The 13,969-nt window shown below is 63.6% G+C and overlaps 3 protein-coding genes across 3 annotated transcripts in view; 1 reads left to right on the top strand and 2 right to left on the bottom strand.

Annotated features, from left to right (window-relative positions):
- Positions 1-523: 523 nt before the first annotated feature.
- CHLRE_11g481600v5 (uncharacterized protein) lies at positions 524-3,337 on the bottom strand. Its single transcript, XM_001697282.2, has 3 exons — positions 3,093-3,337; positions 2,386-2,904; positions 524-2,144 (listed from the first exon to the last, which is right to left on the bottom strand). The coding sequence occupies exons 2-3, from the start codon at positions 2,768-2,770 to the stop codon at positions 1,228-1,230; spliced, it is 1,302 nt and encodes a 433-aa protein (XP_001697334.1). The 5' UTR covers positions 2,771-2,904; positions 3,093-3,337; the 3' UTR covers positions 524-1,227.
- Positions 3,338-3,960: 623 nt separating this feature from the next.
- Positions 3,961-12,882, bottom strand: CHLRE_11g481550v5 (uncharacterized protein). The gene is made up of 14 exons (XM_043067751.1): positions 12,215-12,882; positions 11,202-11,300; positions 10,815-10,949; positions 10,293-10,367; positions 9,995-10,059; positions 9,397-9,454; positions 8,887-8,949; positions 8,518-8,606; positions 8,137-8,242; positions 7,650-7,721; positions 7,011-7,253; positions 5,750-5,998; positions 5,098-5,503; positions 3,961-4,889 (listed from the first exon to the last, which is right to left on the bottom strand). Exons 1-14 carry the CDS (start codon positions 12,281-12,283, stop codon positions 4,813-4,815), a joined length of 1,806 nt encoding a protein of 601 aa, XP_042919756.1. The 5' UTR covers positions 12,284-12,882; the 3' UTR covers positions 3,961-4,812.
- Positions 12,883-12,992: 110 nt separating this feature from the next.
- CHLRE_11g481500v5 (uncharacterized protein) overlaps positions 12,993-13,969 on the top strand; it is a 6,616-nt gene continuing 5,639 nt past the window's right edge. The window contains exons 1-2 of the mRNA XM_043067750.1: positions 12,993-13,238; positions 13,806-13,931. Coding sequence (XP_042919755.1) covers positions 13,029-13,238; positions 13,806-13,931 — 336 coding nt within the window. The 5' untranslated portion in view covers positions 12,993-13,028. The remainder of the gene's footprint in view (positions 13,239-13,805; positions 13,932-13,969) is intronic.

Genomic DNA, 13,969 nt, shown 5'->3' with positions numbered 1-13,969 from the left:
AACTGAATGTTGGGGTCTGGGAATACGCTGCACACTACGGGACCACGCCAACCTGCTCCTTACCCTGTCCCATTACCCCCGTCATCCCAAGCCTGCAGCCCTACTACTACTTCTAATACTGCTGGGTGGGGGGGTGGGGGGCTGGCCCCGCCACCTCGGGGAGTGCGATAGTGCTGCACGCCTGCATGCGGCATGACGTAGTGAGGAACAGCCGCCGGCAATGAGGAACCACCTCCAGCACGAAGAAAAACCGCCCTCCCTCTGGTTGGCTACTGCCCAGCTCTACGCACCCGGGGGGCAGCGTGTGCAGCGCAGCTGTCACGCTGCTGCTGCAGGACCGTACCGGTATCGTATGATGGGAGGGTTAACCAAGCCCCTTCTCTTCCAAAGCCAGGCTGCTCTGATTCAACTTGTCTCTGTACACGCCAGTCCCCTGCAGTCCCCGGCCTGAGATGCCCCCGTTAGCTGCCCTACATACCCACACCCGGTGACAGGACACGCGGCACGATCGAGAGCAGTGAGTGGCACTCACCAGTTACACGTGCTTTGGGGCAGGGCCCAATATATGTGCGGTGGTACCGTGTGTGCCGTGGGCACGCCATGCTGTCTCCTTGCAAACTCTATGCCTCGCGTTGCCGCTTGCTCTCGCCTCACACGCCCCTCTTCCTCCGTGCTATGCGGCATGGGACTCGCTCGCCTATGTGCGGACCTAGCAGCATTCGGCAATCTTAATGATGAATATACGTGCGCGCACACCATATGCTGCTTGCTTCTTTCTGCATAGCGGTCGGATGAAAGTGAGTGTTGTCCCTGGTGCAAACTGCAAACCCAGTCATCAGCGACCAGTCCAACCGTCAGCAACTGCTACCTACGCCTGCTCTTTACCGCATTGCCCCGCCAGTTCTGCCTACCTCGTGCATGCCTACCTAGTGAACCACATCACACCAACATTGAACAAGCTCAGCCTGCATGCATGCGCACCGCCCCACCGGGCCTTATTCAGGCGGCAGGAGCCGCTACACATGCACGTGCGCACACAGACCCGCGTTTCACACAACTGCTACATACCAGCCGTAGTCATCCTATGTACGGTCAGGTCCGAATCGCTGCTTGCTTGGTACGGCATGGATTGAGTTGAGGTTTTCTCATGTAAGCCGTAAGTAATTATTTCGTAGCAGCAGCCGATGCAGGCTGCTAGCTACTACCTCAAGCAGCAGTCGCGGACCGTTACGACACAGTCGTCAGCGGGCAGCAGCTGGTGGCGCTGGAGCCGGGCTTGTTGAAGAGCGCGACGGTGCAGGTGCCGTCGTGGAACGAGCACAGCTTCTCAAGGGTATTGCACTTGCTCGACATGAACAGGCACACCTCGGTGCCATCCACCGTGTTGGCTGGCTTGTCAATGTTGGTGATCTTGATTACTGGGTAGGGACGCGTCTGGAAGAACTTGGCGCGCGTTGCGCCGTCCACAGAGGTGTAGGCGAGGGCGTCGGCGCAGGTCGGGTCAGCCTCGATCTCCATCTTGTACAGCTCAAACTCGCAGCACTTGGAGTTGGGGTTCTCGCAGACGTCCTTGAGAGCCACGTTGAAGCAAATGCGCGTGAGGCCGTTCACAACGGTGATGTTGTTCGAGGCGGTGGTCATGAGGCGCGAGCCGCGGGCGTTGCGCTGGCACTGGCAGAAGGGGAAGTCCGAGCGGGGAGGGGGAGGGGAAGCCGGGGGAGGAGGGCGCTTGCGAGCCGGGGCGTCGGGCTGGGCGGGGGGCAGCTCGGGGGGAGGGGGAGAGGGAGTGGGCGGAGGAGGGGGAGGGGGGCTGGGAGGGGGAGGAGGAGAGGGGGAAGGAGGAGAAGGGGGAGAGGGGGAGGGGGGCGGGGGAGGGGCGTTGCCGAGGATGGAGACGGGGCAGCAGTCGCGGTCCTGGTTGAAGAGCGCATACTTGCACAGGCCGGCACCGGCGCTGCACAGCTGGGCCAGGCCGGGGCACTGCGACTTGGGCGCCAGAGCAAGGCAGACCTCAGTGCCGGCGGCAGTGGAGGCCGTCTTGCCAAGGTTGGTGATACGGATCACTGAGAGCGCGGTGTTAAACTCGTACGACCACTTCTTGCCGTCCACAGTCACGTTGCGAACAGAGTCCTTGCAGGAAGCAACTGCGCAGGGCAAGGAAAACGGGATGGGGCGAGGGCGAGGGGGTCAGTGCACGGGAGGGAGGGAGGGGGTTGCCACCCTCTCCTGCACGCAAGCAGCCCCTTAGCCCCTGGCATCCATCCATTCCTCTTCCAAAACATGCCCAACATCGATCCTTGCAGGCAAGATCGCAAAGCTCCTCCATTTCCCAGGCCCACAGCCGCCAACGCCAACCCTTCCAGGGAGATGCAGCACGCCACTCACCGACATCGAGCTCCACCTTAGACACGCCCTGCGTGCCGTCGCAGCACTTTTGCGTGGGGTCGCAGCCGCCAACGTTCTGGATTGTGAAGCAGTACACGCCGCCGGCCGAGGCGGCGTCGTCCAGGCTCATACGGAAGGGCGACTTGCGCGGGTTGCGCTCGCAGTTGCATAGGGGAGGGAAGACCAGCTTGGGAGCGGGGGAGGTGGCGGCAGGGGAGGGGGTGGGGGCGGCCTTGGCCTTGGCCTTCTTCTGGTGAAGGACGCGGCCACCGCCACGAAGGCCAAAGTACTCAGAATCAGCGCTGGCCGGGGCCGCGAGCAACATTGCTGCCGCGACCATTACCAGCAGCACGCCTCCGTAGAGGCGAGGAGATCCTCGAATCATGGTGGTGATTGCGAGTTCGGGTTGGTCGGATGGGACCGGTGATGGAAAGTAGTTGGGGGCGGAGGTGCTAAGGACGTGCCAGGAAGTCTGCAAAGGGTCGGCAGACTGATGGAGCAGCGTCGAGTGGCTTGTTTCTGCAAGCATAGACAAGGTGAAAGGCAACGAGGTCGAGCGTGGTCAGTAACACCCATCCTGGTGCAAGGACAGTTCAGACTGCTCGCGACCAATGCCATAGCAATCTGAGCTATCGTATGTATTCATCCAAGGCGCGCGGTTACCCCGCGACCAAAAGCATAGCAGTTGTGCGCAACGCCCGGCTTACCTAAATCGGCTTGGGAGTCGAGCCGTCGCACAGTGCCGCGATACCGCAGACGCTGTTCTAACAGTAGACTCAGAGCGTAGGACCTATGAAGCAATCGACGCGTGCCAACGGGGTAGGCAGCGCGCGGTCTTCTACGATTTCAACGCGACCTGATGTTCTCTAAAGAAACAGCACCAAGGTGTGTGGTACTGCTCAGGCGCGGTTCTGAGTCTACTAAGGTGGGTGGAAGAGCAAGGCTCTGTACCTGGACACTGTAGGCGTCGCGGTATTTAAGGGCGCGACGCCAGTAGCGTCCCGCACAGCGCCCACCCGCAGTAGCGCCACGCGTTGCCCGTCGCGTTACCCGGCCGATACACTCGCGTTAATTCACTCATAAGTTTGCACACACTGCTATCCGACCAGCCCCACAAAACCTCAAAGAGTCGCCACCAACCCCCCGAACAACTGAAATTGCGCGCCGAAACGCCCTCCGCAAAAACGCCAAACCCAGGAGCCGTCAAACATACATTAAAATAAATAGCGTTTCAGTACATACAGTCAGTATGCCTGCTCGCACAACGCGTGCCCTCTGCTTGTTAGCCGGCCACATCGCCGACAGCTTCTACGGAGCTCATAATATGCGGGCCGGACATGGAAGTCTCGAGAACGCATTTTCATGCCAGCTATTTATTGGGAGAGTGCACGAACCTATGACCCTCCATCGGCGTATTGGGGAGGGGAGGTACTGGCGAGAGCGGCCAGCGGGGGACAGGTCCACCTGAGTCCACCAGCCTTCTTTCGCCGTGCTCGCCCCTATTGCTGAGCAGGCGCGAGTGGCAGGCGGGCCAAGCTGCGGGCGCTCACGGAGGCTGCCGCTGGCAAGCGCCTCAAGACTTAGATCTAGGTCCTGAAGCGCGCCATCGCCAAGGTCACCACCAGGGGAGGGGGGTGTGCAACTCGGCCTGGATCCAGAGGGTTGCGCTGCATGGGACCCGGCCAAATCGTGTTCGGACCCCTCCCAAGGCGCTCCCTCCCCTGGTCACCACTCACCAAGGCAGCCGCCAAGAACCCTTCTACATCTGCTGCGGCAACCCCAAGGCCATGTATGTGCTTTTCCAGCTAGCATGCTTGTCACATGTACGGTGCACATCTTCAACTTGCCCGGCGGCTGCGGACATCATCGACCGGTGCCGGCAACAAACGGCTGCAGCCTGCATTCGCATTCGCATCTACGCATCTCAATGTAACGGCCAGCAACTCCTCCCCCTATAGCTAGCCCCGCACGCTCCATATCAAGCATGAAAGGATTGAAAGCCCCGCGCCCTGGTGTCGACAACTCAATGTCAAAAGGGGTGTTGTGAATGCTGGTGCTAGCTGTTGATTGGCGTCCCGGGTGATGGGGCCAGGGGAGCGGCTCCGTCCGCTGGTGGGGCTGTAGCTACCTAGGCTGATGAGGGCAACTTGCCGAGGTGGATCGAAGCAGCTGCGTGCACCTGCTATGCTCTACAACGTCATGTTCGCTTGTGTTGCGCTTTCTCAATCACGTCGATGCTGTGTGGCACCATGGTGGATGCATGCAGCCGCACACGCTGCGCCATGTGACACCAAGGAGCGGTGTGTGTTCATGACGTGGCCCCGCGCCCGCTGCGTGTCAGCCCCAGCGCCCCAGCCCTGAGGCGTAAGGCATGCAGTGACCGTTACACGGCCGCTCCTCCCCGCCACCTGCCACTGCATGCGCCGCTCACACGTCCTCCCACTCCACGTCTCCCGCGTCCACGTCCATGGGCGCGGCCGCACTGCCGCCCGGGGCCACCGGGTCTGTGTCGCAGGCATGAAAGCAAGCAAGACAAGATTGACACAAATAAGATCCGGTGCTGGGACAAAGCAGCCTCTCTTTTTCTCTCAGTCAACACGGACACGCACACTGAGCCCGACGCATGAAAGCTGCAGCCCCTTTGCCACGCGTGTAACACCCATGCAAGCACATGCAGGCCCCGGCACCACCCCACCACACCCTGACACGCACCTGGCGTGAGCCCCTCGAACTTGACCGGCGCCGGCGCATCCTCCCACTCCACCTCCGCCTCCGCCTCCGGCTGCACCCCCGGCTGTAGTGCCGGCACCGGTGCCGCCGCCGCCAGCCCCGGCTCCGTCTTCACCACCACACCGCCCGCTGCTACAGCCGCACCCGCAGCCGGCTGCGCCTCCAGCTTGACCCCGCCAAAGCCCGCGAAGGGCGCCGTGGCGGCTGTAGCGGCTGTAGCAGCAGCAGCACCAGCACCAGCACCGGGGGAGGAGCCCGCAAGCCAGGGCATGGCGGCGGCGGCGCCGCCAAACGCCGCCCCCGCCGCCCCCGCCGGCTGCTGTGTCTTCTTCTCCTGCTGCAGCCGGCTCATGTCCGCCATGAACTTCTTGAAGTACTCGGCCTGTTGCTGTTGCAGGCGGGAGGAGGGAGGGCAGGTCGTGGCAAGCGGGCAGGGGGGAGAAAGGACGTCGTTGGAAGAGGGGAAGTCGAGAACCCACGCCGGGATGCACGGCGTGTATCGTGCGCCGTAGGCACGTGGGGCAACGGGGTGCGACAAGAGCGCGCGCAAGGCTCCACACAAGTACCGGTATTGTTCGTGTCCGTGTTCCAAACCGTTCGCCATGAAAGGTCGAAGCATGACACAGACACCTACCTGCTGTTTGCCCTTGTCTCCGCCGCCGGCGCCTGGCTCCGTCTTCACTCCGTCCCCCTCCCCCTGCTCCCCGTCCTTGCCCGCCCCGCCCTTCATAAACCATGGCATGATGGTCGGCGGCTTGCGCCCGCCACCGCCGCCGCCGCTGGCGGCCCCGCCGCCCGCCGCCGCCGCGCCGCCGCCCGGCCCTCCCGTGAGTAGTCCCCCCGTGAGCAGGCCCCCGCCACTGGCGCCGTCTGCCAATGACACCTGGTGGGGGGTTGCAAGGATGGTTGGAGAAGCGGCACAGTGTGTGTGTGGGCGGTGTGTGTTTGGCGAAGTCGTCACGGTACCTTTCAGGGGGGGGGAGGGGGGCGTGTGTCCAGCGCCAAAGCTTTGGAATCAAGTGGGCGGCGCACACGCACGTGCCCTATACCGTGACGCACACACGCACACGCACGCACTCGCTCATGGGATGCACAACACACCCCACGCCACAGCACCCACAACAAACACGCAAACAACTGGCAGGTCGCTGCCACACACACACACACACACACACACACACACACACATGTGGGGATGGGGGGCTCGTCACGAACAGCCGACGCGGCCACTGCGGCCGCGAGCGTGCCTAGCCTCGGTGCCGCCGTGGAGTGGGGAGCGGGAGGCCAGCTCCCGCCAGCCCACGGCGCACACACGTCACACGCACACACACCAGCTTGACACGCGTCTGGAAACGCTGCAACCGCCGCCCGCCACGTCCCCCATGCAGCCTCGACCCCGTTTAGTCGCAGTGCCACCGCTAACTCGCCCTCTTCCAATAGTGTTATTGTACTTAGAGGGCGGGATTTGGGACGCGTGATACCTAGCTTGTCTGCTGCACGCCGCCTCTCTTATCGCTGTTGCCATTCACATGCCCGTGACACTTCCTCGCTTCCGCCCTATGCCCATGCTTCCACCTTTGCCTATAGGTGAGCTCGACTACGACCAGCGGGCGGGAATCCGGGAATTAGGCGTGCTGGGTAAACGTTGTTTAGCGCGCCCAGGGTGCGGAGCATGGACGCATACAGGTGCATCGCGGGGTCAGGCCGAATGGTCGCCCGTGGGGTTCCAGGCTTATTGCGGGTAAGTATGACTACCTGGGTCACGACAGTCACGCGACGCTCGGTAAAATGGTGGGTATCGGTAAGTAACTCCGTCGCGTCATTGGGCGGGCTTTCGTTTCGTTTTTTAACACACACACACACATCCACATCCACACACACACACAAACATACACCTTGAAGTCCTGCGACTCCCAGGTGTTGGTGTTGTCGGCGGCGTTCAGCACCGTGACGCCGCTGCCCGCCAGCATCGCCGCCGGGTTGGAGGCGCCGCCGCCGCCGCCGCCCCGGCCGCCGCCGCCGCCGCCCCCGCCGCCTCCCGCCTTGGCCGCCGCCGCCTCCAGCTCCGCCTCCCGCTGCCGCACGCGCTGCGCCCACTCGAACAGCTCGCCGGGGTCGGGCAGCGGCACCGCCCGGGCCTGTGCGGGTGGGTGGAGGCGCGGTGCGCGGGCATGCGCGTGTGTATGTGGCTGGGTGGAAGTGTGTGTGTGTGCGTGTGTGTGTGTGTGTGTGTGTGCATAACATGTCATCTGCATCACCCGTACGCCCGTATGCCGGAAGGACACCTCAGTGCCGCCCGCCCGCAGGCGGCCGTACGGCGCCACACCGTACCGTGCGGCCCCCTGGGCAATCTAGTCAGCTAGCTACCTAGCCAGCGATAGCACAGGCTCTCACCACCGCTACACATTCGCCTACGCTTGCCCACTCGCTCGCCCACACAACACACACACACACACACACATACACACACACACAGGCCCACACTAACGCACCCGCTCACTTACTCGCTCGCCCACACTAACCCCCCCCCTCACCTGTATGTCTGCCATGAGGCGGGTGAGGGGCGCCAGCTCGCGCTCCAGCGCCTGCAGCACGCGGCGGGCGGCCTGGGGGCAGCAGAGTGAGGGGGGGAGAGGGGAAGGAGGGGAGAGGGAGGGGGTGAGAGGGAGGGGCAGAGGGGGTGAGGGGGAGGGAGGGGGGCAGAGGAGGTGAGGGAGAGGGAGGGCAGGGGTGGGAGGAGGGGTGGAAGGCGGGGCGGAAAGGAAGTTTGCAGAGTGGCGCAGAGGAAAAGGTGAGGGAGTCGAGGTGGCGGCGGAGGAGCCGTGGAAGGAGGGGCGAGTGAGAGGACGTCAATACGGTAACAGAACCGTACGGTAGTAGGGCGCGAGCAGCAGGGGGAGCCTGATTGCCTGGTCGCATCACGTTCCATAGACAGGCACTTGGGCAGGCAAGAACCCGCCATCCCACGCACACGCCCGCCTCCCGCCCCCCCCCCCCCCACACACACACGCCCTCCCTCACCTCTTTGCTCTCCTTTGCCGTGGCGTGTTGCGCCGCGCCGCTGCCGCCCGCCGCGGCGTCGTTGGTGGCCCTCTGCTCCTGAAGCTCACTGCCGCAGATCTCGCACCTGTGCGTGCCGGGTGCGTGCGTGTGTATAGGGTATGTCGGGTGTGTGAGCGCGCGCGTGCGTGTAGGGTGTGAATGTGGGGTGTGGGCCGGGGTTTATGCCGATGACCATGGACATGTGTATGTGTGTGTGTGTGGGGGGGGTTACATTCATGATTAGTTAGTGTGTGTGGGGGGGGGATGTATGGATGAGGGAGGAATGGCGTGTGTCCTCCGCCTTCACACCTCTCCCTCTCCCTCCCTCCCCTCCCTCCCCTGCCTTCCCCGCCTCCTCACTTGAACAGTCCGTCAGCCGGGTCCACCAGGGTGGCTGCGTCCAGGCTCGTGTAGGCCTTGCCGCAGTGCGCGCCCGGGCAGCGGTAGGACTGGAGGGGGGGGAGGCGCATGACGGGTGGGTGGGTGGGTTGAGCTTGTGCAGCACGAGTGGCGGTGCCAGTGATTTGTTGGCGGGTGGGCGGCATTTGACGCGTTTTGTGAATGGAGAATGATGGATTTACGGGTACCCCTTGGGTTGCCTTGGGGTTGTCACGCATGTGCGTGTGTGATGCACAGACGACATGCAAAGCTGCACCCGGGAGACACGCCGTACCGTACAGCACAAACACACACACACACACACACACGCATACACACACGCACACGCACCTGTATGGCGTTGGAGGACTCCAGCTGCTCCTTGAGGGAGGCGCGCATGGTGGCGATACGGATCTGGTGCGCACGTGTGTGTGTGGGGGGGGGAGTTACATACACATGCGGGGGAGTTACATGCATGCGGAGAAGTGCATGTGTAGGGTTACATTCATGATTAGCTATGAAGAAGTTGTAGCCAGGCACATTTGGGGGGGGGGGGCGGGCGACAGGGCGAGAAGGATGTGGGTGTTGGGCAGAAGCTTGTGGAGGGGAAGGGCCAGGCGGGGGTGAGCATGCACCCACACACGCACTCCCCGCGTGTCTCTAATGTTGGTAATGGTGAAAATAATCCCCCCTCTCACAACATAGAACACCTACACCCACACCCGCACCCACACACCCACAGACCCACACACCCACACAAACGCACACACACACATACACACACACACACACACACACACACACACACACACACACACACACACCACTCACACACACCCACACAGGCAGCGGATGGCGCACCTGCAGCGCGTCAAAGGCCCGCGCGTAGTCCAGTGTGAAGTACTCGGTGAGCAAGCCCCTGCGGGCGGGTGGTGGGGGTGGGTGGGGGTTGCAAGGATTGGTACAGAGAAGTGTAGCGAAGTAGACAGCGGTGGTGGGGGTGGGGGTCGCGAGGTGGAGGTGGAGGGCTGGGGGACTGGAGGCGGAGACCAAAGAGCCCGTGGCAGGCCGGGCAGGGGGGTTTGCAGGCGTGGTTGTCATGCATGCCTCGTCTTGCTGTGCCTCGTTTCTTGCCGTGTGTGTGTGTGTGTGTGTGTGTGTGTGTGTGTGTGTGTGTGTGTGTGTGTGTGTGTGTGTGTGTGTGTGTGTGTGTGTGTGTGTGTGTGTGTGTGTGTGTGTGTGTGTGTGTGTGTGTGTGTGTGTGTGTGTGTGTGTGTGTGTGTGTGTGTGTGTGTGTGTGTGTGTGTGTGTGTGTGTGTGTGTGTGTGTGTGTGTGTGTGTGTGTGTGTGCGACCTCTCCATTACCCCCCATGGCCCCCATTGGGGTTGGGACGAACTAACCCGCACCCACCCACCGCTCCCCCCAAACCGCCCACCCCAACGCCGCCGCTCCCCTCACTTCTTCTTGGCTCCCTCCTCGTCCTCCGAGTCGTCCGAGTCCTGGGCCGGAGCCGCCACGTCAGCCTGCGCAGGTGCGGGTGCAGGTGTGGGTGCAGGCGGGTGGGTGGGTACGTGGGTGGGTAGGCGGGTTTGCGTGGGAGAGGGAGCGAGTGAGCGAGCGAGCGAGCAAGCGAGAGAGAGGGGTATCAGCGCTGTGTAATGGTGTGACGGCAGGACCAGACAGTGCACCTCCCGGCCCACGCCCCATCTTCACACCCTACGGTATACACACACACACGCCCCGCCCCACCCCTCACCTCCAGCGCCTCCCCGACCAGGTTGCGCTTCTTGCGCCGGCTCTCCCGCCGCTCATAGCGCCGCAGCATGTGGCCCTGTCACAGCGTCAGCACACGTGGGTGGGGGGTGGAGCTGGGGTCTGCATGGCACGGAGGTTGTGACCGCCTGCCCGTCACCGCCTGGGCGCTGCTGGCCATACCTGGACCAGACCCACCCCACCCAACTATACCCATCCAGCCCCTCTTCCACCCCCTCTAATCGCATTCACATGAACGGCTCCACCCCCGTAAGTATTATCGCTTGCAATTAACGCCTCTGCCTGCACTCCCCTCGTTTTCGTTGGTTTTGGTTTAGTTTGGGCTGGTATCTACACCCCCCCCGCGCCCCCCGTCCAAGAATCCGGACCTATGCCAGACACCCCCCTTCTACTCCTACTTCATTATCCCTCCGGTCTTCACATGAACGGCTACCCCCCAGCCCCCCGCCCCCCCACCACACACATACACACACACACACACACACACACACACGCCCCCCCCCACCTGCTCCAGGAACCTGAGTGCGCGGCTGAGCATGACTGGGTGCAGCTTGAGCGCCTCGCTGAGCAGCTCGAAGGAGGTCCACTCCACCGTGGTCAGGTAGTCCAGCAGCACCACACCCAGGCCGCGCGTGTCCATCTAGGTGGGGCAGGGGCAGGGGGGTAAGGGGGTGCGGGGGTGAAGTGGGGGGTTAGGGTGGTCGGGGGGTGAGGGTGGGTGGGGTGGTGGGGGGGTGAGGGGGGTAGGGGGGTGAGGGTGGCGCGGGAGGGAGGGAGGCGAGGAGAAGGGGGCAGGGGTGTGGAGCGAACGGTTGCATCCACCATACCGTAACCTATGCAGAACTGAGTAAGCTAGAAAGCCGCACACGCACACACGCGTACACACGCACACCTTGGCTATTTTGGACTTGTTGCTGAAGGGCTCCAGGTCGCGGCCGGGCGGCGGGCAGGGGCCGCTGTAGAAGGCGCGGGCAGCCAGCCGCATCAGGCGCTGGGGGGTGGAGGCGGGGGAGGGGTGCAGGGCGGGGCGGGAGGGCGGGAGGGCCGCGAGAGGTGGGTAGGGAGTCGCGGAGTCGAGAGGAGGGAGCCATAGACCCCGGGTGTGGGGGCAACGTGTTTCGTGCCGTGTTGACTGTGTCAGTGACTCTCGCGTCATGGTTCCGGGGGCATTCGCGGCGCGGCCAGCCAAGACCAAGAGCACGGCGCCACAGGCCGAGGCGCGGCCCCCAGCCTTCCTTCCAAGACCACCCAGCACGGTGCTGAAGTCGGTGCCGCCTCATGCGCCAGGTCCGAGGCAGCCTCATGTCAGGGGTGCTGAGGTCGGTGCCGCCACCGCAGATAGGAACAAGGAGGTACCCAATGCGGTATCACAAGCGACACCATGGGCCTCATGCGCCAGGTGCGAGGCAGCTTCATGTGATACACCCCATGACGTGGCAGCAACGGCACGGCGCCGTCCACGGCCCATGGCTGCCGGGCCCTCCCTGCTCCGCTGCAGGCCCCCTGAGCCAGCTGCTCACACGCCGGAGCGTTCCAACCATGCGTTCCTGAGACCGCGCAGCGTACTCCTCGTTTCCTACACCCCTCCTTCACCCCTCCTTCAACACTCCATCCACCAGCCACAGCTCGCCCGTGCCGCTGGTCCCAATCTACACCAAGCACCGTTTGGCCGCACAGGACGCAGAGGCCGCCCCCCCCACCCCGTGCCCCCACACCACAGCACACAGGTGCACCCAGCCCTTGCGCGGCGTGCCCTGTGTGCCGGCCACGCGCCATGGCTTCCCCTCCTCTGCTCTCCCCTTCCCTTGCCCTCTCCCCTCCCTTCCCTAGTCCCCTCCCTGGCCTCCTGGCTCTCCCCTCCCCCCTTCCTGGACCGAGCCCACTGAGTTGACCCCTGCACCGCACCTGATAGGTGACCGGCGCATAGCCGCCACTCAGCGGCCCGCTGCCGCCGGCTCCGCCCGCGAAGCTCATCCAGCTCCGTGTTTGTGTGCCTGCTCGCTTGCTGCCCCGCTAGCTGATTAGCTGACCCCGAGGCCCACGAGGCGCGGTGGGGTGTTCGCCTTTAGGCGTGGGCTGGCGCTGCTTGCGTGTTTGCGTGTTTGGAGGTGCTGCCGGGGTCACAGGGCGGTGGCAGCAGCGCGGAGACGCCGCCGCTGCCGCCGCCGCGGCACGGAGCTGTAGTCCCCCTGTCACCCGCCTTGAGGGCGAAGGTGGATGGTGCGGGCCGGCCGGCGGGCCCACCAGGACCCAGAGCACCGGGCGCTGTCTGTGCCCCTGCGGCGTGTCGACCACGTCCAAACCCGACTGAGGCAAACTTCACGGCCCTCAAACAAGCTTGAAGGCAAGAAAGATACGATGATAACAGCGCTGGCAAAGGGCTTGCCGATCCCGCTTCAGCAAGCAAGCGGGGGTGGCCAGGTAAGCGTGGAGTGCTATGTGCAAGAGCACCCTTGTAATTACCACTAAAACGTCGCACAAGCTCTCGAGTCCTAGGCGTGGGCGAGTGGAAGGGAAATACGCTCTTAACAAGTTGGCGTGTTCCTCATCAGGCTGTTGTGCAATTTTATTGTGTATACCATTACAAGGCAATTGGAAAGCTTGAAGGCGTAAACCAGCTGGCCCAGCGTGATCGGGCACAGAAGTCCATGCACCACGTGCAGTTGACGATTAGCCTGAAGCTACTGTGCTAACAGTTCAATTTTTAGGACTTTACAAGATGCAGTCCCTATCTGCGCGCCAAGCGGCTGGCGAGGCTTCTACCTCGCGGGCCCCTTCCTCGCGCTCAGCAGCCCCGGCCCGCCGCACCAGCGTTGTTTGCTCCGCTAGCAGCAGCTCGAACAAGGAGGTCACGCTGCTGGACTATGGCGCCGGCAACGTGCGCAGCGTTCGGAATGCCATCAAGAAGCTTGGCTACACGATCCGCGATGTGAGTCACATTGCCAAATTGCAATTGGGTCGCGAATAGGAGCTGGCCAGTGCGCACAAACGGGCCGTCGGCGACTGCGCGGGAATCGGCCTCCATGCCGCGCGACGGCGCTGAAGGCTGGTCTGCAGTCCCAGCGACCTTCGAGGAAGCAGCCGTGGAAGGGGGAGAGCTGAGAGAAGCTGGGTGGGAGGGGGGGAAAAGGGGCTAGGGGGCTTGGGGCGCCTGGGGCCAGTCGGGTGTTGGGTGGGCGGGTGGGCTGCAGGGAGGCCGCAGGCCACGGCACCCGCTCCCTGCTCCCACTCGGCACGGGGGCGCGGGCGCTGACGGGGACCGGGCGCTAACCCCCATTTCCCCGAGCCCAACTGCCTTCGCTACTGCCCCCGTGGGGCTGCCTAGCGGCCCCGTCAGGAGACCAGCCCAAGGAAGCAACCGCCGCAGTGGCCCCAGCACCCCGCCCAACACCCCTCCCCCCCCCCCCCACACACACACGGGCCCCCCCCCCACAACTCCCCCCACACACACACACTCACCGCACTCACTCTCTCTCCACACACCTGCAAAACGCAGGTGGAGTCGGCCGCCGACCTGGCCTCCGCCAGCAAGTTGGTGTTTCCGGGCGTGGGCAGCTACGGGCAGGCCATGACCATCCTGACCCAGAAGGGGCTGGTGGGGCCGCTGAGGGACTACATACACGTGAGTGGGGCGGGAGGAGGAGGGAGGAGAAGGAGGAG

Source organism: Chlamydomonas reinhardtii, chromosome 11, assembly GCF_000002595.2.
Source record: "Chlamydomonas reinhardtii strain CC-503 cw92 mt+ chromosome 11, whole genome shotgun sequence".
Lineage (NCBI taxonomy): Eukaryota > Viridiplantae > Chlorophyta > Chlorophyceae > Chlamydomonadales > Chlamydomonadaceae > Chlamydomonas > Chlamydomonas reinhardtii.
The sequence above is the reverse complement of the archived record's forward strand: the minus strand, read 5'-3'. Positions and strand labels throughout refer to the sequence as shown.

Coding starts and splice junctions, on each gene's coding strand:
- CHLRE_11g481600v5 (XM_001697282.2), bottom strand. CDS start 2,770: ATGATTCGAGGATCTCCTCGCCTCTACGGAGGCGTGCTGCTGGTAATG. Junction 2,145..2,385: donor TAAGGTGGAGCTCGATGTCG/GTGAGTGGCGTG, acceptor TGCCCTGCGCAG/TTGCTTCCTGCAAGGACTCT.
- CHLRE_11g481550v5 (XM_043067751.1), bottom strand. CDS start 12,283: ATGAGCTTCGCGGGCGGAGCCGGCGGCAGCGGGCCGCTGAGTGGCGGC. Junction 11,301..12,214: donor ATGCGCCGGTCACCTATCAG/GTGCGGTGCAGG, acceptor TCCACCCCCCAG/CGCCTGATGCGGCTGGCTGC. Junction 7,254..7,649: donor GCCTCATGGCAGACATACAG/GTGAGGGGGGGG, acceptor CCACCCGCACAG/GCCCGGGCGGTGCCGCTGCC.